This window comes from Arvicanthis niloticus, chromosome 22, assembly GCF_011762505.2.
Source record: "Arvicanthis niloticus isolate mArvNil1 chromosome 22, mArvNil1.pat.X, whole genome shotgun sequence".
Classification (NCBI taxonomy): Eukaryota; Metazoa; Chordata; class Mammalia; order Rodentia; family Muridae; genus Arvicanthis; species Arvicanthis niloticus.
The window spans coordinates 42,861,671-42,884,854 of NC_133429.1; the positions used below are offsets into that span (position 1 = coordinate 42,861,671).

Genomic DNA, 23,184 nt, shown 5'->3' on the forward strand with positions numbered 1-23,184 from the left:
CCCAGCCACACACACACACACACACACACACACACAGCCTTCTCTGCAGGTGGAGGAAGCGGCCTGATAACTTCAGATAGAACTCCAGGCTCAAACTGTAACAACTTATTAGCTATTCCATCTTGGGTCCTTTGGGGTAAAAATACCATGTGGGTGATAAATGTGTCATTCCTGTAGCCATTTTTTTTTTTTTCATTCAAAAGAGCCCACACGAACTCCCCTCTATCTGATTTTAAAATGAGTACTTCTCAGTGTAAAATCCTTCTGAAACCAGCTCTGGCTTCAGAAATAGCAAAGCAACTCGCTCAAATCAACATTGACACGGCTTCAACAGAGTTCCTGCAAGAACTGCCAAAGGGTTTGGGAGACAAAGGTAAAGATGTCACGGTATTCTGCTAATGATGGTAGAGACTGAGTGGAGAGCCCTTCATTTATCCAAAGGATAGACGCACCAAGCATGTTGAAAAAGGAACTAAATTTTCATGGTGAAGCAGTTTCTCAGCTCGTTCTGTGAATACCATTCCAGGACTCCATACCGTCTAGAGACAGAGCCTTTGAATCAGGAGGCTGTGTATAAAATGGCTTCCTAGACTTGGCTCATACAAGCCCTGTAGTCAGTGCACATGGACAAAGAGCAGTAAGCCAGCTTATCGTACTAGAAGAAACACAGTTAGATCCTGTGAAACACTGGATTATTTACCTTGAGTTACTGAAGTGCCACTTAGCCTGTGTGGCTCAGAGTTCCCAACTGCATAGTAGAGACAAGAGATGCTCTCCCTGATCTGCTGGGACCAGGGTAGGAGTGGAAAGACAGAAAAGAGTGTGGGGAGGAAAGAGGGTCTTCTCCAGAGAAAGGCAGTGTTCAAGTAACAAAGTAACAAGTAACGCAACCGGAAACCACAAAATTCAAGTTAACAGTCATGGTGCGGTGTTCTGGCTTTGAGCTGTGCATCTGCAGTGGAGAGAGAGCTGGTAGCTATCAGAACCATGTTCAGAGGATGCTCCAATTTCACACAGAGCTCATCGAGTCCTTGTGAGAAGAAAAAGAGCCTCAGGAAAGGTGGGAACCAGCAAATCGTTCAGAGTAGTTGCATAATGCATAGCCCACGTGTGTCTCTGCATATGGTCTTCAATTTGATTATTAACTTCAACTTCAACTGATTTAAAGATTTTCTTTTCACAGGTAGAAATAGAAAGTTAAAGAAAGGTTATCTTGACATTTTTGCTATGCTCTAACATATAAATAAAAATAATCTGAAGAGAGGTGTTAAAGTATACACGCACACGCGTGCACTCGCGCACACACACACATGCTCGTACATACACGCGCACACGCAGGCACTCTTGTTCCTACACACACAAATTCCCTCCCCTCCCCAACAGAGCAGAAAGAGGAACATAAGAAAGGTTTTGTTGTTGTTGTTGTTGTTGTTTTTTTTTTTTTTTTTTTGCAACTAAGAAACTTACTTTCTACGGTTTTAGTTCTAGCAAGCTGGTGTTCGTTCATGCTTGAGTATTAGTGATGGCCAGAGGACAGAAAGGCCAGGGAATGTGTTGTTTCAGGGATTCAAAAAAGGCCCTGAGAAGGCCAGAAGAGGACTTAACAGTCTACAGATTGTCTTTTCTAAAGAGCTCACAAGGAAAATTGGGAAAACTCCATACTTGAGAAGCACGAGATTTATTTAGTCACAAGATTCCACTTTACCAGTTACCCAGCAGATGGGGAAAGGTCCCATCTGGTTCCCGCAGTGGAACTTCCGGTTCCCGTGTGGATAGGGCTGACGGTGCTCCTCCCTGAACTTCTCAGTTCGTTTTTATTGGACAAATGAAACAGGAAGGGCATGACTAGCGCGCTTAGGCCGCCCTGCCACGTGAGTTTTAGACGGGGAGCCACCCAGAGGCGTCATCGCTTCTTGGTGCTGCTGTTCCCAATGCCTGACTTGCTGAAGCCCCTGCTCATCTGTGGGAAGTGCATGGTTGGGGTTCTTTCTGTAGGGCCATATAACCCCAAATTCCTGGCCGTGGCTGACTTTCGCAGTGGCTTGACACTGGGAAAGGGGCTGAAGATGGGGGTTTTTGAGTTGCTTCCCGGGAGAGGTTTGCTCGCAGTCTGGTGTTCTCCAGGGACATCGACTAACTCTGGGGCATGCCGCTGGCTGGGAAGCTGCACCTTGGCCTCAGTTTCTGCCGTGGCATCCCTTTGGTTCAGTTCCAAGGCTTCTAATTTCACCTGAACTGCAGCCACGTCAACATCAGCATCCCCAAATACTGGCTCCGGAGACTGCCCTTCGATTGTCCTCGGAGTCCCTTTATCACCCTCACTGCTGCTGCCCTCACTGTGAGCTGTTACAGCACAACCCGAGGGAAACCCCTCAGCTGCCCTCAAGCTGCTGGCCTTACAGCCTTCGTTCTGTTCTTCTATCAGCCCTACGGTGTCTCCGCAGCCCAGATGACTCTTGGTCCTTGGCATGTTCTTTTTGTGGACTCGGATGTGAGTCCGCCATGGAGAGTTGAGCTTTGTCTTAATGTCTTCATAGGGGACAGGAGATATTTTTCCTCCTGCGTGGCCAGGCATGTGGATGACGGCATTCTTGGCTGCTCTGTTTGTAATTTTCATCTTTTTCCCTAGGAGAAGATGGTTGATCACCGGAGAACTATTTGCCTGAGATGGGAGGATGCTGGTCACTGGCCCTTTGTCTGAAAGAAAGGTTAGAAGTCCGTGGGAAACATATCACGCAGAAACACATCTGTCTTATCGGCAATCTCTAGAAGCTCTTCCCCAAATGCTTCCCGGGTGCTGGCAGAGCCATGTGACTGAGGACAGTAGAAACCGAATCAAATCAAACCTGATTGATGAGAGCCTGGGATGGCTCAGTCCCTTCCTCTTCAGATGAGAGAGCACTGAGTGCTGGTTATGTCCTGGTTTAAATGGGTATATTCCCCCAAAGCGCTCCTGTGTGAAGGTTTGCTCCACTGCAGGTAGAGCCAGTTGCTGCTAACATCATCGTGAGGTAATTGTTCCTCACAGAATTCACAATTGCATTAATTATTTGGAGAAGGTTGAAGGTGACCTCTGTGAAAGTGGGTCATGGGGCGATTGGGGGAGGGGGGCATGCCACTGAAGGGTGTATCTTGTTCCTAGTCTCTTTCCCTGAACTTCAGCCAATCTCTAAATGACTGTACAGACACCCTAAAATTAAAGAGCCAACGCTCTGTAACTTTGCCTCTAAGCAGCAGTCTCCCCTTATTTAGGGACAACAGGGGGAGCTCTAGAGAAGGGGTCAGCAAACTTTCTAGACTGTAAATCTTTTAGCCACTGTAGCATGAAAGCGGCCTTTAACAAGGTGTAAAAAAATGGGAATGGCCATGTTCCAATAAAACTTTATCAAAAAAAAAAAAAAAAAAAAACTATACAAACAAGCATCGGGCAGGATCTGCTCTGTAGACCTTAGTTTGCTGATTCCTGACTAAAGCGGAAGCCGCTGGACCAACTTAAAACCCAGCAGCAACCACTGACCATTCTCTCAGAGATGTTTCTGAAACAAGAGTGCACAAAAGACGACAATGCTCTGGCTTGCACCCTGGCCTGACCACTCACAATGCTGCTAACCCGTTAACCCTTCCTGGGAGATTGAAGGACAAAGCCGGGAAATGTGTGGGCCAGTGTTTTGAAAGCTTACAATGTTGTCATTGTGATTTTCTTTCATGATTGCTTTCTTACTGACTCAGTGGGGTAAGAGCCTTCAAGATCCCCCCCCCTTTTCTGATTTTTTTTTTTTTTTTAGTTTTTTTTTTTCCACTTTTTTGTCCAAGATCAGTTACGTGCTCTGAAGCCATAAGCCAAATTTATGTTTTTTTGTGAACTCTGGACAGGCAAGATTTTCATTAGGAGCAGGAGACTCACTCCTGAATCAGTGTGTATTAAACAGTGAGGTGGATTGTTCCCTGTGATTTGGGAGATTATAAAGGGGAAAAAGAAGCCTGGCAATCCTTGGAAAAGAGTGTTTTCACCGAATGACGGTTATTCTCCTCATACAGACCCAAGACTCCAGAGCTAGCTATCAGTGAGACACGAGATTTCATTTTTTCTGTCTCCCACCATCCGTGGTCACAGTACCTGTTAAATTACTACCTGACTTAACTTATGAATGCACATTTCTTCCTGCTTATTTGTTTGCATGTGCATGTTCACATGAACGTATACATATGTGGACCACTGCACACACTCAGAGGTCAGAGGTCAGAGGTCAGCTTTCCGAGTCATTCCCCTGAAGTACCAGGGACTTAGCTCAGGGCATGGGGCCTGTGCAAAAACACTTCCCGCTCTGTCATCTCACCGGCCCACAGGCTTGAATTTCTAAGATTTCTCAAGTCCAAGGATTGCATAGCTCAGCAACATTTTCATCATTTGGAAATCCCTCTCGGCAAGCACACATAGTAAATAGGTTATACCATCCTCAGCCTGTTCCTCGGGACCTAAGAAGAACCCAAGGTCCTGTTCTTCTTTAGATCCTGATAAAATAAAGTTGAAAACAATGTTCTAGTTATGCTACTGTCAGACTCCAGTGTGTGATTACGATAGCTAACCTTCACTGTCAACTAGTCTCAGAATCACCTGGGAGATACATCTCTGGGTGTATCTGTGAGCTGTCTAGAGAGGTTCCCTAGGAAGGAAGGAAGACCCACCCTGAACACAAGCAGCCTCATTCCTTAGGGTCTTGGGCTGAATAAAAAAGGAGGAAAGACAGAAAGTAAGGTGAGTACAGCACTTACCTCTCTCTGCTCTCTCTGTTCCCTGACTGCAGGTGCAGCATGACAGCTGCCTCACATTCCTGTTGCCCCACCCCCACCCCCTACAGCCCCTCTCACCACCTTGCTTTCCCCTCCATGATGGGTTGTGAACCATCCTATGAGACAAAGTGATCCCATCCCGTACTTTGCTTACTTTTGCTTGCCACAGCAATGCGAATTCTGAGGCCATCCTAGGGTCACTGTAAATGCTGGGATGGAGTTCACACTGACGGAAGCATTCCCCCTTACCTGCCCTTATGTACACCTGATGGAGCTGCTGCTGCTGCTTCTTCTTAATTCGGGAGTACTGCCGCTTCAGGGCGTTGATGTCCGTGGTCATCCGCTCCATCATCATACTGTTGAACGCTGCGTGGTACTCACTCCGACAGGAGTTGATCGCTCCCGGGCTCAGCTCTGCAATGTTGTTCGATCTCAGGGTCTGTTCCTCGGTCACTTCTGCACTCAGGGGAAGAAACAAAGTCAGCAGAGGGGACCTGAGCACATGGGAACCAACTACCCTACAGCCGGTCTTAACCTGCAAGAAATTCTAAACTAGGAAACCAACCTCTAGAATTTACCTAGTACCAGCTTCAGTTTGCTTCTGCACTCCCTAATGAGCCTGTGGGTCTGAAATGAGACCTGTGGGTCACTGATTATGTGGGCATCTTTTTCATGATGTAGATCAACTATCTCCAATTAAAAAATCAATGCCGCTTCCTAAAAAGCCCTCAGAAAAATACAGTACCAAGAGGTCCTGCGACAGTCACTGTGTGAGCACTTTCACATCTGCATAAGAATGTATGAACCATTTGTAGACACTTTCATTACCTGTGTTAAAAGTAACACCTTTTGTAAACATCTGAAACTTGGACAACTGTGCCACAAGAAGCAGATCCTTTTGCACAAACTTAACAAGAACATTCTCTGATTGTCTGTGATGGGTGTTATATTTGATATGGTCTCTGTCCCGGTGACGTCTACAACTAGAAGAACTGCCCCTTAAGTAAAATCAAGAACGAGAAACCCTTGCTCTGGTGAGTGTGTGCGTTCACAGGCTTCCTAGATAAACACAGAGAAATCCAGACTTCTCTAAAGCATTTCGTGAAACTGAGCCCAGGAATCAAGGAAAGACAGAGATTTCAACTCAGCTTATCTGCTAGGAATGTCTCCGGGGAAAATCTGGGCAACTTATAAACTTACTGCATGTGTTCCTGAGAATCACTTCTCTAAAGGGAAGAGAATTAAAAAATGGATAGTCGAACAAAATCACTAAAATGCACTATTTACGAGAAAGTGATGTCTACCCTGGACTATAACTGCACAGAAAGAAAAACTGACCAGACCATAGACTCAAAACCCTTAGTACTGGGACTGGTTGGGGGGGAGGGGGGGGTTGGATGGGTCAGTGGTTAGGGCACTTGCTCTGCAATAATAAGGATCCGAGTTCAGACCTCAGAACCCAGTATGTAGCTCAGAGCCCCACAAACACCTGTAACTCCAGCAGCAAGAGATCTGACAGCTTCTTCTGGACTCTGCATGTATACAAGCATCCACACGTATGTACATAGGCACTCAAACACATTCACACACATACTTTCACACACATCAATAAATCATTAAAAGTAGGAAGGGCCAATAAAAAGTTACATAGCAAAATAACGAAATATAAAAAAAAAATACAAACAAACAAAAAAAAAAACCCTTGACATTGGGGCTGGAGAGATGGCTCAGAGGTTAAGAGCACTGGCTGCTCTTCCAGAGGTCCTGAGTTCAATTCCCAGCAACCACACAGTGGCTCACAACCATCTGTAATGGGATCTGGTCCCCTCTTCTGGTGTTCAGGCATACATGCAGGTAGAACACTGTATACATGATAAATAAATCTTTTAAAAAAAACTTGAACATTAATAATTGGTTCCATGTCTAGAAGCCGAAACTCAGACAAGAAAGGGAACAGAAATCAAAGGATCCTTGTTGGGCTCAGAGTTTCAAAGCTTGTTTTAAAAGATGAGAAAAGAGTACATAACAGAGAGAGAGAGCGTGCAAGCAGTGTGAGCCCACCCCTCTCCTCCACCCAGTGGAACGTCTTATAATTTTACAAACTTTAATATAAAAGAAGTAAACCATGCACATAAATAAAAGCATACACCGTAATTAACCAGACCCAAAGTCTGTACAACTCAGCAAATTTCTATACATGAACCCTAAGCAGATGAAAACTCAAAAGGAAGCTGGGCATGTAACTCAGTTGGTACAGTGTTGGCCTGGCATGCACAAGGCTTGGTCAGTCCTCAGTGCCACATAAGCCTGGCAAGGTGGTGCATGCCTATATGCCTCCTTCCCAGCACTTGGAAAGAGGAGGTAATGCCCAGGATATAGGGGACTATGGTGGTTTGGATGAGAATGGCCCCCATAGGAGGCTCATTAAGTTTGAATAATGGGTCTCCAGCTGGTAGAGCAATTTCAGAAGGATTAGGAGGTGTGGCCTATTGGACAAGGGCATGGGCTCTGAGCTTCAAAAGACTCATCAATTTGCATGTGCTCTCTCTGCTTTACGCTTACCTCAGCATGTAAGCTCTTGGCTCCAGCACCATGCATGCCTGCATGCATGCATGCATGCCTGCCTGCCTGCCTGCCTGCCGCTGCTGTACTCCCTGCCATGATGGTTATGGACTTAACTCTCTGAAACTGTAAGCCCCACATAAACCCTTTCTTCTATGAGTTGCCTTGGTCATGGTGGTGTCTTATCATAGCAATAGAAAAGGAAGGAAGACAAAGACTGCTTCAAACAACCTCAAAACGAGACCAGGCTTGGGTAATACACTCAAAACTACCACAACCAAACAGCAGTAGCAGCCACCACCTTTTAAATAATAACAAAATTAAACAACAATAAACAAAATTTGATCAGATGGCTCAGTAATGTCCAGACAGCAAAGCTGGTGAGGGGCAAAGGTCATGCAGAAGTGCTGTGTGTCTGTCTCTGAATGCACATGTCTGTCCTCTGTGGACAAGAAGATCGGCCTCTTAGTTAGAAGAGGCAGAGTAAATATTCTAAGTTGGAGATGCCACCCAAGTCAGGAGAGGACCCAGTGGGAAAACCACAGGCTGCGTCTAAAAGTTCACTGGACCGCACTGTACAACCCAGAGGAAGTCGCTTCTGTGAGGGAAATAAAGTACGGTCATTGATCCAGAGCACCACATTTAACAGAGACAACACCAAATCAGAGAATTTCTAGGGTGGATTCCTACAACACCAAAAGGTCTAGAATCCTATCTTATGAAAAATGAGCTCTTTAAGAGGGCTGGCAACATAGCTCGGTGAGCGAGCCCTTCCCTAGTTTGTGTGAAGCTCTAGGCTCAGCATGTGAGAGAGAGGATGTGGGAGGGAAAGGAAAGAGAGGATGGGAAGCGGGCGGACAGGCAGGCAGGCAGGCAGGCACAGGAAGCAGTAGGAGCCCAGCGCTCCCGGTAGAATCTAGCAGTATCTTGTGAAATAAGTGATGAGTTTCTTGCCATCAATAAATGAAAATATTTGGTCCTAACATGGAAGAAAGCCAGTCTTCGGTAAACCGTATTAAACTCCAGGAGGATGCATTGATTACATGCTCTGCGCTGGGCAACTCTAAGGAGGGAGCAGCCAGAGCTGACGATGAACAAGCAGAAGCAAGAGTAGCTATAAGGAAATGAAAGGGGTACTGTGTGGTCAACACGAGATCCTGCCCAAGGATTATCCCGCGGAGAGAATGATTTTAGAAAGGCTATGGATGGTGGTAACCTGGCGGAGAATCACTGAAGACACCTCCAGGACACAGTAACAATGCCCTCGTTTGAGAGAACCAACTCTATCAGGATCTAAATGAGGCTCCTGCTTACCTTTAATCTGCTTTTGGTACTTCTGCAGTTCCGGTGCCAGGAGCCCACTGAGTGGTCCGAGGCACCCCACGGCGCTAGCGACAGCATCCTCATCATCCGGGCCGTTCTCATCATCACTATCTCTGGCCTTACTGTGTCGCCTTGGAAAACATAAAGGAAAGAAAAGAAATAGTGAAAATATCAATTTGTTAAAGGAATTGAGTCGTGGGATTTAAATGGTGTGTGTGAGTTTCTGTATGCGTGCGTGGGTGTGTGTGTGAGAGAGAGAGAGAGAGAGACTATGTGTGAGTCTCTCTGTGCGCATGCATGTGCATGTGTGTGTGACTGTGTCTCTGTGTGCATGTGTGTGTGCATGTACGTGTGCACATGTGTGTGTGTGTGTGTGTGTGACTTGTAAGTTTCCCGTTCTTCTCTGCCAATTTTTTCCTGGGTCTCATCCCATCTAATTGCCATAGGTCAACTTTATTAGCAGTTTCTTTTATATTCCCTAGTTATCTATGTAGAGATATAGAGACATAACTGTGAATTTTTATATAAATCTGATTATATATATATACACACACACACATATACCTCTGCACCTTTAATCACAGAAAGATTTCAATATTTTACATAACGCTTCCTTGATCTTTTTTATAGCAGTATTAAATCTACATAGCCTATGTTCATAAGCCAGGCTGTTAAGGATGCCCATCTGAATAGTTTTCAGTATTATCCTAGGACAAAAATTATAAAGTGTTTTGCATATGTCAAAATAAATCTTTGGGGGAAGTTATATATAGAACTGCTGAGTAAAGGGAAATACACATCAGTATTTGGGACAAATACTACCAAACTGTCACAAGCCTGAATGACCTCTAATCCCTAATGTATAAGGTTATCTGTCTTCATCCACGATCTTATCCAGTGGTGGATCTGGCATGCCACAACACCAAACTGTCGGGAAGATGTGCTCAGAATGGCATCACTGTTACAGGAGCAACCAACTACGTTCTGATTGGATTTGAAATATGATCTACAGGAGGGAATTCATGCCTGCTGCTATAAATGTGGGCAAAGCCTATGATGGGGAGGTCACAGGCCCTGAGGGGCAGGGGGACCTACTACTGTTGTTTTGTTAAGTGGTCACACTGTGGAACTGCTTTCTAAATATTTTTGTTTATGCCCACAGATGCTCTCAGGCATGGTCAGAGTACTTTCGTTTTACTGTCAGCAGCAATTAATGTGGAGACTCTAAATGTTCTAAATGCTAAGAAGTGAGTTTGGGGTGTTCAAGTCAAAATATGGGAACAGAACAAATGGAGATGGAAAAAAATATAAGCGCTGGAGGATGGGTGGGGCTCTGGAGGATGGGAGGGGCACTGGAGGATGGGAGGAGTTCTGGAGGATAGGAGGAGCTCTGGAGGATGGGAGGGGCTCTAGAGGATGGGAGGGACTCTGAAGGATGGGAGGGGCTCTGGGGGATGGGAGGGGCTCTGGGGGATGGGAGGGGCTATGGAGGATGGGAGGGGGATTGTGAAATGCTGTCCTCTGGACATGAAGCAGCCATTACATCCATGAGCTCACAGCAGCTGTGGTTCACTGCACGAGGTCAAGCCAGTCCAAATTACAGCATAGGTGGGGGAGGAGCTCATGAGTTCCTCACCCCGTCCTGAGGAGTTACTGTCAGCTAATGAGCACTGGAACATGGAGAGCCATTCTTCTTCGGGCATGTAATCACTGGCTGCCGTTGCTCAGATGGCTGGGCCCACACCCATGTGCATATGGACACTAATCAAACTCAGAGGGTGACCAAAAAAGAGAGGCCATTACATTGGGAGGGGACTTTTGGCTGCCAAGGGGAGCTGGAGGAGGGTGGGAGAGGTGAATATGACTTAAATACACACACACACAGACACACAGAGGAAGGAAACCCTCACAGTAAATAAAAATGTATTTTAGAAAGCTATCAGGGGGTAAATATTTGACCTGATTCAAATACTGCACATTGTTGAACATGAAATGAAACTCCATTTAAAAAAACAAAAGTGTCCTCACAGCCTTGCCAACAGAGGACATTACCAAGCATTGAATGTATGCCCTTCAGACAGGTGAAGACAGACCAACATATAAAAGAAAATTTATTGGTTTTTTTTTCTGTTTTGTTTTTAAATATTATTTTTTAACATTTATTTATTTATTATGTATACAGCATTCTGCCTGCATGTACATCTGCAGGCCAGAAGAGGGCATCAGATCCCATTACAGATGGTTGTGAGCCACCTTATGGTTGCTGGGAATTGAACTCAGGACCTCTGGAAGAGCAGCAGTGCTCTTAACTGCTGAGCCATCTCTCCAGCCCCAAAATCTATTGTTTTAAGCTGTATTTCTCTTAGTGCTAATAGAGTTGCCCTACCTGCTTGTCTCCAGGCTTTTATTAGCATGGCGGCCATCTTTGATTAGTTTTTAGGAATTCTGTATTACAGAGATCAGTCTCTATTTTACAGAAGTTAAAAAATGTATTTCTGCAAATGTTTTTGAGTCTGGTTATAGAGGGCCTGTTCTTCTGTGGTTTAGGGCATGTAAGAAATTATTTTAATGTATTTAAATCTAATACTTTCTCTTCCATTTCTGAACTGTTTAGTCAGGTACTGAGTCTTCCTCATTCCAAAGAAATGAGGGGGGGTTCTTTCACATTTTCTTCTGCTAAGTATTTCCCTCCCTCCCTTCCTTCCTTTCTTTCTTTCCTTCTTTCTTTTCATTCTTTCTTTGCCAGTTAACATTTTAATCCAAATGGAATTTGTCCAGATGTGTGGTGTGAGGTGCAGCTCTCACTTAACTATTTTACTAGGTCATGACCATTGATTTTCTCTGGCAATTTTTCCCATCCTAGATTCTGTATGTACTTGTCCGTGTGTGTGTGTGTGTGTGTGTGTGTGTGTGTGTGTGTGTGTGAGAGAGAGAGAGAGAGAGAGAGAGAGAGAGAGAGAAAGAGAGAGAGAGAGAGAGAGAGAGAGCGCTTCTGACTTTTTACAAAGAGCATTTCAAATCAGCTCACTCACTAATTGGTACACCAGTTTCACACTGTTTAAATCACTGAGATCTTGAGTATTTTACAGCTTTGTCACATTTTCCTTCAGTTCATGTCCCAGTTTGTTTTGGAAAGCACACTTTGAAAAGCTGTCTTGAATTTAAGTCTATAAACCTTTGGGAAAGAGGCATTCAGATTTTTTTAAGTACCAGGTTAGTTTGCATATATTTGAGGGCTAAAAAAATATTAACTTACAATAACAAATCGAGATATTAAGTCTTCCTGCTCCTAACCTGAGAGAGACTTGAGGCACTAGAGGAGGCCTGGGGTGGGGGGAGATACTCTTGGAGACAGGGGGGAGGAGGAATGGAATGAGGAACAGTGGGAGGGCAGACCAGAAGGGGGGCAATGACTGGACTGTAAAAATATAAAAGTAAAAAATATAAAAACATAAAAAAAAATTAAGTCTTCCATCATGTAAACAACAACAAAACTTACCCAGAAACTGCAGTGGGCTTGATTGTGGCTGGAAACGGCGTGATGTTGTACGTATACTTCTCCCTCAACTCTGCCAACTGCGGGAAAGGGAACGGGGCCATCGAGTAAACCGTCTGGAAAACAAAAGCAAAATGGCCAAGTCTCAGAAGGTGACCTGATGACTCTCACCAGTCCCAGATTGAAGGAGTTGAAGTTCCAGCAGGTTGAGGCCAGAGAGACAGATACAGCTCCTTACAGGGAGACTGGGAGAAATAACATCTACCTTGGAAACAGACAGAATGTAAGGCAGTGATGGGGAGGGATGTAGCTCACCTTGCATGTCCTGAGTTCAGTCCCCAGCACCACATGAACATGTGTGGTGGACCATGATCCCAGCGCCCAGGAGAAAGACAAGAAGGTCAGAAGTTCAAGATCACCCTTGGCTAAGTGCATTTACAGCCAGGCTAGGCTACATGAGAGCCCATCTAAATAAACTAATACCCGGGAATATTGCAGATTGGGTCTCATCCTCTAAGCCTTGATGCAAAGTACTCTAGCATCTGAAACATTTAGAGCACTGACATCATGTCTAAAAAAGAAACAAAAGATTCCACATCTGACCCATGAAACGAGTTACAGACAAAACATGGATACACTCAAAATATACAAGTACAAAATATTCAGATACAAATAGGAACATCGTATGACTTACAAATTCTATGTTTAGATTTGCACTCCATACCCAAGATTTCTCATCGTATACATGCAAACTACCCCCAAACCCAAATCATTTCTAGTCCAGCCACTTCAGATAAGGGACGGCCAACCCGTTCTGATAAACACACGAGTGATCCCATAAAGCAGAGGATTCCAAACAAGGGGCATGGGCAGGGAAATTCAGGCATCTAGCATTCTCTTGCCATCTGAGAGGTGTGTTAGCTCCTGCATCATCTGTACCAAAGAACCCACATGTACCCCTCCAAGGTCTGGCTTGTTGAAAGTGTTTTGATAACTTTCATGGGCATTGATATCAGCTTTCTGAATCAAATTCAGTTTTGTGGATGACCTTGTGGTTGACTTCGAGCTTTCTTCAAGGAGACCACCGGTCCAAATGCCTGTGGAGGAGCTCTAAGTAATAACTGAAAGCTGCTATATTTGAAGGGAAAAGAAAAGACAAGGAGCTGGAGAGATGGCTCAGTGGTTAAGAGCACTGACTGCTCTTCCAGAGGTCCTGAGTTCAATTCTCAACAACCACATGGTGAGTCACAACCATTTGTAATGGGATCTGATGCCCTCTTTTGGTCTCTCTGGAGAGGGCAACAATGTATTCACATAAATAAATATTTAAGAAAACAAAAAAGACAATGGCAGGTTAAACAAAGCATAGACTATCAAAAAAAAAATTCTATGAATAAAAACAAGGGAGCCAGGTGTGGTCCTGCATGCTTCAACCCCAGTACTCAGGAGGTTCCAGACCAGCCTAGTCTACAGAGCTAGTTGTAGTTATAAGATAGCCAAGGCTAGACAGAGTCCTTATCTCCAAAAGAGGGTAGGGGTTGGAGGAAGGGCACTTGGGCTTACGCCAGAGCTTGAAAAGTGTGCATCAGCATAAAGAAAAGGTTCCGGTTGGCTCTCTTACTCTTGAAACTTAATTGTTGCACACTCACCCATTCAACCGTCCAGTTTCCCTCACCAGTAAATGTACATTAATAATGCTATTAGATTGTCTATAAGTGAGTCTGTGGGATATTTGCTTAATTAATGATTAAAGTAGAAGGGCCCAGCCTGGGCAGTGGTGGCATCATTTCTCGACAGAAGCCAATCAAATATCCTGATGAAGGGGCTGGGAAAAAGTGACTCAGCAGTTAACAGCACTTGCTGCCCCTAGAAGGACCGAGGCTCGGTTCCCAGCACTCACAGGGCAGCTCACAACTGCCTGTAACTCCAGGTCCAGGGGCTCCAACACCATCTTTTGGTCTCCGTGGACCTCAGGCAGGCGCATAGTGAGCATATGTTCAAGTGAGCAGAACACGCGTGCTTATAAAATAAACATAAATAAATCGTTCTTAGCCTATATATGCTGACGTCCCTGTCCTAGGAAACTATTTTTCAGTGCTTTTTCCATTTCAGCCAGACCTCTGGAGCGGAGGTGCTGCATAGTGGGGGGCGGGGCTCTGAACGGAGTGTGGCTGGTTGTGACTGGCTCCTTTCGTCATTTGGTTAAGGCTACTGTGACAGTTCACCGCAGTTTTGATGCATCTGTCCCTCGGACTGTCCCTGAACTTCCTGCCATCCACCTACATGCTTTACATAACAGTTCATGATCTCAAACAAGTAACCGTAGGCTACAGTTTCTTCTCTTCCGTGCTTTAAACTTATCGTGCAAAGCTGCACAGCCTACAGGGAGCACCAACATTGTTTTTAAGGGAGCACCTCACACACACTCCATCCTTGATGAGCCACAAGGCTGAGACGCAGTATAAATTTAGCAACACTCCACAACTCTCCGAACACCCGAAGAAGAAGAGACAGAAGGCTTCTTCTCGTGGTTCTCACTAGCATGGCGTGTGAGATGATCAGTCCCCAGCCTTTCTGGGCTTCAGTGCTTAGTCTGAAAAATGTGGGGTGTGAAACCCAGGGTGACAGTTCCCTCCAGCAGGAGGTGGGTAGTTAAAACCAGGCAGGTGTGCACAGGGTGTGCACGTGAGCTACGGTGCTTAGATTCTTAACTGGGGCGATATTAGTGTAGATTTTATGATACCATGCTTAACATACTATGTGTCTGAAGTGTTTCGGGTAATTATATTAATAGTGGATTCCCATGTTTGATCTCACAAAGACAGCCAATGGGCTCATTCCCAGCACAGAATTCTCTCTTTGCTCCACATGATCTTTTGAGAGTATGGAGACATATTCTTGGCACACTAACTTCAGACGCAAGGAAGTACTTCCTCTCAGATGTCAGTCAGGGAGAATGAAGTCAACTGTATCTGACACCACACACACCAAATGTCATCCCGGGACTGAGTCAAGAATCACCTGACCCTGTCAATCATGTACATTTTTTGCCTTAACAACTGAAGGACTTGATTCAAACAGTTAAGAAATTCACATCACTTACATTTTGTTTTAAAAGATTTCAGGCACGCACGCACACACCTGCAGCAGGCAGGAGAGTGGCCCTAGGGTCAGAAGAGTGGGAGAGCTGGCCCTGCCCCTCACCCACTACAGCACTTGGGAGAGCAGACCCTGTGTTTTGCCTGAGCAGCACAGTAGAGCTGACCCTGGTGGTGGGGACAAGGGTGGGCCAGCCCTGAGAAAGCTGGCCCTGCAACTTGTCTGCCATGCAGTGGAGTGGATGAAGAAAAGGTCCTCTCCCCACCCCCACCCCCACCCCTCTCCTCCCTGCGGGAGAGCTGGCCCCAGGGTCATGGGATCATAAGGTCATAAGCATGGGAGAACTAGCTCTGTTCCCTCACTGGCTAGCCCAGCCCCTTACCTGGCATGAGCCCAGAAGAGCTGGCCCCAAAGTCATGAGAGCAGAAGAACTGGCCCTGCCCCTTATTGGTGGCAGCATCAGATGAGCTAGCTGGGTCAGTGCTCGAAAGCTCCCCCTGGTGGTGTGGGTGTGGTGGTGTGGGTGTGGGTGTGGGAGAGCTGGTGGGCTGACCAGCTCAGATACCTCTCAGGCCCAGATCTAGGGCTTTGAGTTGGTCCACCACCAACATCTATCCCATTGATAAACGGCTGGAGCTTGTGAAGGGGCCGGCTCTCCAAAACTACACGCTCTCCATGGCACAGAGCAACAACAGGCTATCCAAGAGGATAGTGTGAGGGTCCAGTACTGTTAGTGTTGCAGAAGCCAATTCGCAAGCAAAAAAAAAAAAAAAAAAAAAAAAAACCCGTGTAGACAAAAGGGTAGACTGTGGGACACACTTTGACAGACTACAGCTTTCACATTGAGAATTTTTTTTCTTTCGAGGGGGAAGTTGCAAGGAAGGAGGGCAGGTACAAGTGGGGGCAGGGAGGAGATGAGTGGCATTGGAGTGCATGATCTGAAATTCACAAAGAACCAATAAAAAGTTTTGTTTTTTTTTTTAAATATTTTTCCTCTAAAAATGTGATTACTGACATTAACAATTTCAAAATTGCTTTAAAGTTTCCCTAAAGACTAAAACCTTGGACACTGGCTTAGGAGTTACCCGTGTTTTACTTTAGCCAGTTTCATGACCGGGAACTGCGGAGTCCCCTGACCCAGCTTTGGATAAACAGTAGCTACTTTATGCCCCAACCTGATCCTGGCTGTGCTCCAATCAGGCATCATCAGAGCCACTCTGGTGAAAGAAAGTGCCTGACCAGAAAGAACAGGGAGTCTGCTGAGCTTACAGCTCCCTGGCGGGCCTACGACTCCCTTGCTCTCTCCTTCCTCTGCTGTTTATTTGTGGTTAGATCCTCGAAGCAGCCATCTGCACCCTGAAGCGAGCTCACACACAATCCTTCTTCACATGGACACACGTGTGTGTGAAGGTCTCACGTGTCTGAAGGTCCCACGGACACAAGAACCCCTAGTTCTGTACCTAGTTCTTTCTGGATCTTCGGACAGCTCAGGCGTCCGCGGTATAGATTACAACAGATTCCAAGTGAGGCCTTTCACTAACCCCTCCTAGAGTCCACATGCAGTGCGGTAATAGAATCTTAGAAAGGAATTGAAACATAATTTAGCTCCATGCCCCTTCTCGCCCCACAGGAACCCCTCTGGAGTGTCACCAACAGATGGCCTCAAAGGCGCCACCTAAACACTTCCAGTTATGGGCATACACTACCACGCAGGGCAGATGGCTTCCATTTTCAACAGAACAAATTGATCAAACATTGTCCTTCTATTGAACAAGCACCGACATCCTTGATGTTTCCAACCCATCGCTGGGAGGAGGGGAGAGACAGCTGCCTGCAGATTAATTCATCATTCCCAAACAAGGTGAGGTGTTCAAAACACCTACGGCCCTCCTAATAATTCTCCCTCCATGCTCCTTAAAGAATTTACCACAGATATTGTCCAGAATCTACTGCGATAGATCCAGATACCTTATTTCACTGGCACCCTTCAATTGGCCTGTCCAATGGTATCAATTAAGGAAAATCAGAAGGGCTGGAAAGATGGCTCTGCCCGTAAAAGGGCTCACCACTAAGCTTGAGGACCTGAGTTCAATCCCTAGGACCTACTTGGCAGAAGGAGAGAACCAACTCTGGCAAGTCTCCTCTGACTTCCACATATGCATAGTGGCACGTGTATATCAGCTAATATACAGACATGCACAGCCCCCACACACACACACACCCACACACATACACGCACAGACACACACACACATACACGCACACACACCCACACACATACACGCACAGACACACACACACATACACGCACACACACACACACACACACACATACACGCACACACACACACATACACGCACACACACCCACACACATACACGCACAGACACACACACACATACACGCACACACACCCACACACACACACATACAGAAATAGAAAGACAGAAGGGAGATACACACAAATAAATAAATACATAATAAAATTTTAAAATATATACAAGTGGCCGCTGCAGAATTAGTAGAAAGTAGTGCATTCTATGAAGGAAGGAAAGGTGCAGCCCAGTCTTAGTTTGCGTAGCGTTTAGAAAGGCCTAGGAAACTCCAAACAGGAGGATTCTTGCATCCTCCTCAGCTCAGAAATAAAGACCTTATATTCAGCCAACTCGTGTATTTCTTGTGAAACCATTCCACGTTTGCTGACAAGTCTGTGGTCCACCGAAGCCTGATCCCAGCCACTAAGTGCTTTAAAGGCAAATAAAGAACAGAAAGTGGCTTGCAATGGCGATGGTATTTACCACTTCTCTCACTAACATCCCTTCATGCCTGAAAACCTGACAAGTCTCTTTACTCCCTAACTACTAGTGTGCATTTAAATAGACATTTATATTTAGGCCCCACTGAAAAGGAATGTTTCCTTTTCCACTATTGATGTGTTTTATGAGAAACATGGATGCGGAATGCATAAAATTAGGCCTGCCTCGTCTTCCCTCACATGACAGGAGGAGCACTCTCATGGGTCTTACAGACCATCCCGAGCCTATGGTTCTCCTTCTAAGTTCTCAGGAGGCGGGATTAAAAAGCCATCTCTCTCTTATTGCCCAATTAGAGACTCACATTCCAGTATAGCTTTCCTTCCGTCTGGCCACATTTAAACTCTCCGTGAACTGATACGTGGCTTAGTCTTCTAAGGATTTCACTGTTGGAGAGACATCTTTTCTAAGGTGTGGGGTTGTTGGGAAAAGCATTAATTAAGCCAGGAGTCAGCTACTATACAAGCAAGCAGCTGGCAAACTGCTCATATCTCAACCCCTGGTTTCCTCTCTAGGATGTAAGAGATCTATGTTAGTTGTGATCTTAACGCTTCTTTCAAGCCAGTGTTCTTCTAAGTGGTCTAAGACCCACCTGCCTCAGAAGTACCCACCGACCAACATCCGCACCGAACACATTCCTGAGATGTTTCTCACACACGGTCTGCTTTGAAAGCAACCGCCTTCTGGCCCGACCAACTATGACTCTGTGTCTCCCTTAGTGACCGGCTCTATGCTTAACACGCCACTGTAGAGAACACAGCACAAGACCCCTTTCATTAAAGAGCCTTTGTCTTCCTTAGAAGGTTCACACACTTCAAAAAACTGCTAACAATGACAGATAACCTGCAATTGATATGAAAGCAATGGCTGAACATCTTCAGTACCAGAGATGCACTACCAGAGGAAGCTCCGTCACTGAGGGCTGAGGGAACAGAGAGGAAGGGAGAGGTGAACTAGTAGAATTGTCCTGATGGAGCATCAGCAAGAACACGGCCTACAGAGGCTCGGGCAAGGACAGTGCTTTAATGTGAGTAAGAGAGATCCAGCTGGGAAGCAGGGCAGAGGACCACAGATAGGGGACGAGGAAGCCCACAGCGCACCTCCAAACGTGCTGTCTGGAAACAACCCACCTTCCTCCCCCATAAATGCTGCTTTCCCGTAAGCCAGGGTTGCCCTGCTCTCCCCATTTTTCTCCCTCACCCCTATAACCATGTCCACTACCTCATCTAGTAGGTTTCACTTTGTGTGTGATGTCTCTGTCCCGTTCTGGTCCTCACCCTCCCCAGCCTCCCCATAGTTCTTCCTGGTGTTGGGTCAAACTTTCCAAATCTATGCTTCACAGATCTTTCCAAACAGTTGGCAGAAAACACAACTCTGGCCATGAGTTGCTTACATGCCAATCTGATGGAGGCATGCCAATCTGATGGAGGCATTTTCTCAGTTGCAGAGTTTCAGTTTCCTCCTGCCATTGAAAGTCTTTCAGATTGACAGCTCCTGTTTCTCCCTTAGCAGAAGGGACAAAGAGATGCTACACACACAGGAAGTACAACCCCTGACCAAAAGACCAGGCCCAGGTGCTGTGCACTGGCTGGAGTCTTCCACATCCCAACCCCTGAAGATCCATCCCCTTACCTGCCACATATCAGCTCTACCCTCTGTTCCTGCAGCTCCCTGGGACACTGCTACGATTCAAAGTAATAACACTTGGTTTTCAAGTTAGCGGGGGGGGGGTGGGGGGGGGTGGCCACTAAGACTTGTTCCTCCTCAATGTCAATTTGGCTGGATTTAGAGTAACTTAGGAGATGCATCTCTGGACAGGTCCCCGAGGATGTTTCCAGAGAGTGTTTATCTGAGGAAGGAGAGCCCATCCTGAATATAAACACCACCATTCAGAGCCTGGAATCCTAAACTGGACAAAAACACTGAGGCTGGACACCCTCATCTCTGTTCCGTGGTCTTTCCAGATGTGAGGAATTCCAGCTGTGTCTTCCCACTCCCATGGACTCTGCATGCCAGCCAGGCCACAATGTGCCCAAACTGTAGCCCAAAGGAAGCTTTCTCTTAAGTTGCTTTTTGCCGTACCTGTCACAGTGATGGGAAAAGCAACTATGACAGAGACCAGCTGCCCATCATCGCTGCACCGGTACCCTCAACACACGCTGACCTGTGTTTGCCTCTCTGTTTCTGTGATAAGCATCATAGCCAAACCCAACCTAGGAAAAAGGGATAGTTTCAACTTCAAGGTCACAGTCCTTCATTGAGGAGAAAGTCAAAGCAGCAACTCAAACAGACATCTAAAAGCAAGAACAAAGGATAGAGCACAGAGGTGCTTTGTTCACTGATTTGCTGACACTTTTCTACAACCCAGAATCACCTACTCAGGGGTGGCACCACTCACAGTGGACTGCCCCCCCCCACATCAATCCTTAATCAAGGAAATGCCCCCACAGACTTGCTTACATGCCAATCTGATGGAGGCATGCCAATCTGATGGAGGTGTTTTCTCAGTTGCGGTCCCTTTTCCCAGATGACCCTAGCTTGTGTCAAGTTGGAAAAAAAAAAAGAAGCACACACATAGATGTACCATGACATGCATGTGCAGCCCCCCCCCCCCCCACACACACACACAGACACAGAGCCAGACCTCTCCTACTCATCTTTAAAGGTACCGGATATCGATTCCCTCATGAAAACATCTTCTAGCTTCATCTGTCTTCTCCCTGCTTCCTTTTCCCCAGGGAATGAATTCTCTTCTCAGCCCTACACACGAGTCTCAGAGCAGAGCCCCTACTTCCTCTTCCCACCTTTTCTCCATGATCTAAGCACAGTACTTAACTTTTAGGGATAGTCAAAAAAAATATTGAGAAGTTTATACAGAGGCTAGAACCTGAGAGCAGAGCATTTTGTTGAGATCAGTTAGTGGCAGCCCAGTATAGTTTCCCACGCCTGCCATTCCATGCTCAAGGCTATAGAAGGAAGACTGCCAGAATTGCATGGCCAGCCTGAGCTACAGCCCCTGCCTCAACAACAACAACAACAAAAGTAACAAAGACATTGTGGTGCAGCGCTATCCTCTGATCTAAATTGCTATTGTCTTCTAGAGCTTGGCTGGTCCCTGCTCATAAAAGATCATCCCAGCCATGATTGTTAACTGTCACATAAGGAGAGGGCGGGGGTCAGAAGACCCTAGCCTGAGCATCCAGCCATCCTTCCCAGGCAGGTGAGTGCTGACCTCATTACATGTGGTCTCAGTGTCTTTGGGAGGGGTTGGGTATTCAGGTGAGGATGTACAGGAAGGAGTTCTGTCTACGAAGCCATGCTGGGTGTAGACCTTCCACAGTGGCTGCTTTCAAGTCATTTATGCTCTACCCATAATCCCTCAGCCAGGCTCTGTAAGTTGCCTTATAAACTCACTGGTTCCCCTGAGGTGAACTTTGGCAGACTCAAAACTTCGGTTTGTCATCGGAACACTGTGAGGAGAGAAGTAGGATATTACCTATACCCTTCTCCCCAGGCGAAAACTCTCACAGAAGATTCCAATCCTTAGGACCATATAACAACCACCAAAGCAACCACCAAAGCAACCACCAAAGCAAAGCGAAGTGCAGATTGCATCAGCTGAGAGACTATGGGAGGGAGAGCCATCATCTATGACGAGATTGTTTAACTCAGCAAATGCTGACTGGGAAGCGCAGAAAACAAACCATGGGCTCTCAATAAATGTTTGCTTCATGGAGTAATAAACTCTCCTGTAGCAGGAACAGCGGGGCAACTTCTATGTAAATGCCAGGGACTGCGCAGGCGCAAAAGCATCTCCTGCTGGAGGAACTAATTGAGGACTGGCTGAGAGACCAACGATTGCTGATGTAGATAATGCCAGCCAATCGGGAACTGCTGTTTAGAAGGGATGCTCTCTTGGGACCAATGGGGCTAGGGTGGAGGGTATTAAAGGTGCTTGCTAAAGTGTTCAGATGAACTTGCTTCGTCGTTTCTCACCTGCTCCCGGAGTCTGACTCTGCGCTACCTCACCTCCAACCCTTGGGTCGGCAATGAGTGGTCCAGGGCACGGGCAGCACTCTCCAAGCAGCTCTCATAAGAACAAAATGCTAAGTGGCCCCATCCTCAAGGAACTTGCAACATAACTGAGGAAATAATATGCAGTCTTGGCCACAACAGAATGAGGTCAAAGGTCTCGTGCGAGGTACAAAGAAAGTATGGAGTGAACGCTGCTCATTGAGATGATGAGGGTCACTTCGTGAAGCACAGGAGTTCCTGGGGAAGGTGTATGGGATCAGGAGAAGCAGGGCTGGGCAGGAGGGCAGCGGGTCGGATGGGGAATGTTTCCAGGCAATGGCTCAAGCGTGGGAAACAATTTGACCCAACGTGACGAGGATAGGGTACAAAAGGAGCGGACCGGCACTCTACCTGAAATGAACAGAGTTGAGAGCGTGGGATGAGGGTCTGGGATGAGTTCTGTAGGCTGTGAGGAGCCCTTGGAGTTTCATAGGTGAGAAAGAAGGGCTTGTCTCTCTTCAAATCCTGCTTTGGCCTCATGATTCTAGCTGTTTTGTAAGACTTAAAGGATTTCATGAATGGAAAATGTCAGGCATGGAACTGGGCTTCGGAACAATCTCAACAAAAGACACTTAAGAGAAGAGATCGATGATCAAGATGTATAAGAGAGATGGCTCAGCAGTTTAGAGCACTGACTGCTCTTCCAGAGGTCCTGAGTTCAATTCCCAGCAACCACATGGTAGCTCACAACCATTTGTAATGGGATCTGATGCCCTCTTCTGGAGTGTCTGAAGACAGCTACTGTGTACTCATATAAATAAACAAATAATTTTTTTTAAAAGAAGGGCTAGAATCAGAATGACCAGGATGTATGAGGAGGGCTAGAATCAGAAACCAGCTGTCAGACTAAACACTTCCTCTTTCCAGACGGGAAGAAAGGATGGGTGAGATTTGAGAGAGAGTTTCTACATTGGTGCCTGAGTCTTATAGTCTGTTGACTGAATCCCAGTCCCCAAAATGGACATAGGCAAGGCCCTCAACATAAAGGTGAAACCAAAAAAAAGAAGAGAGAAATAGCCGAGAAG

The 23,184-nt window shown here is 46.1% G+C and overlaps 1 protein-coding gene across 4 annotated transcripts in view; it reads right to left on the minus strand.

Annotated features, from left to right (window-relative positions):
• Positions 1-1,659: 1,659 nt before the first annotated feature.
• The window catches only part of Tbc1d30 (TBC1 domain family member 30), an 80,649-nt gene continuing 59,124 nt past the window's right edge, over positions 1,660-23,184 (minus strand). For 2 of the 4 annotated variants that reach the window (XM_076920350.1, XM_076920352.1), the window contains 5 exons: positions 12,176-12,288; positions 8,668-8,807; positions 5,041-5,247; positions 4,453-4,512; positions 1,660-2,697 (listed from right to left, as the gene is read on the minus strand). In XM_076920350.1, the coding sequence (XP_076776465.1) occupies positions 1,904-2,697; positions 4,453-4,512; positions 5,041-5,247; positions 8,668-8,807; positions 12,176-12,288 (1,314 nt within the window). In that variant the 3' untranslated portion in view covers positions 1,660-1,903. The remainder of the gene's footprint in view (positions 2,698-4,452; positions 4,513-5,040; positions 5,248-8,667; positions 8,808-12,175; positions 12,289-23,184) is intronic. The other 2 variants (XM_076920351.1, XM_076920353.1) reach the window with 1 other exon arrangement.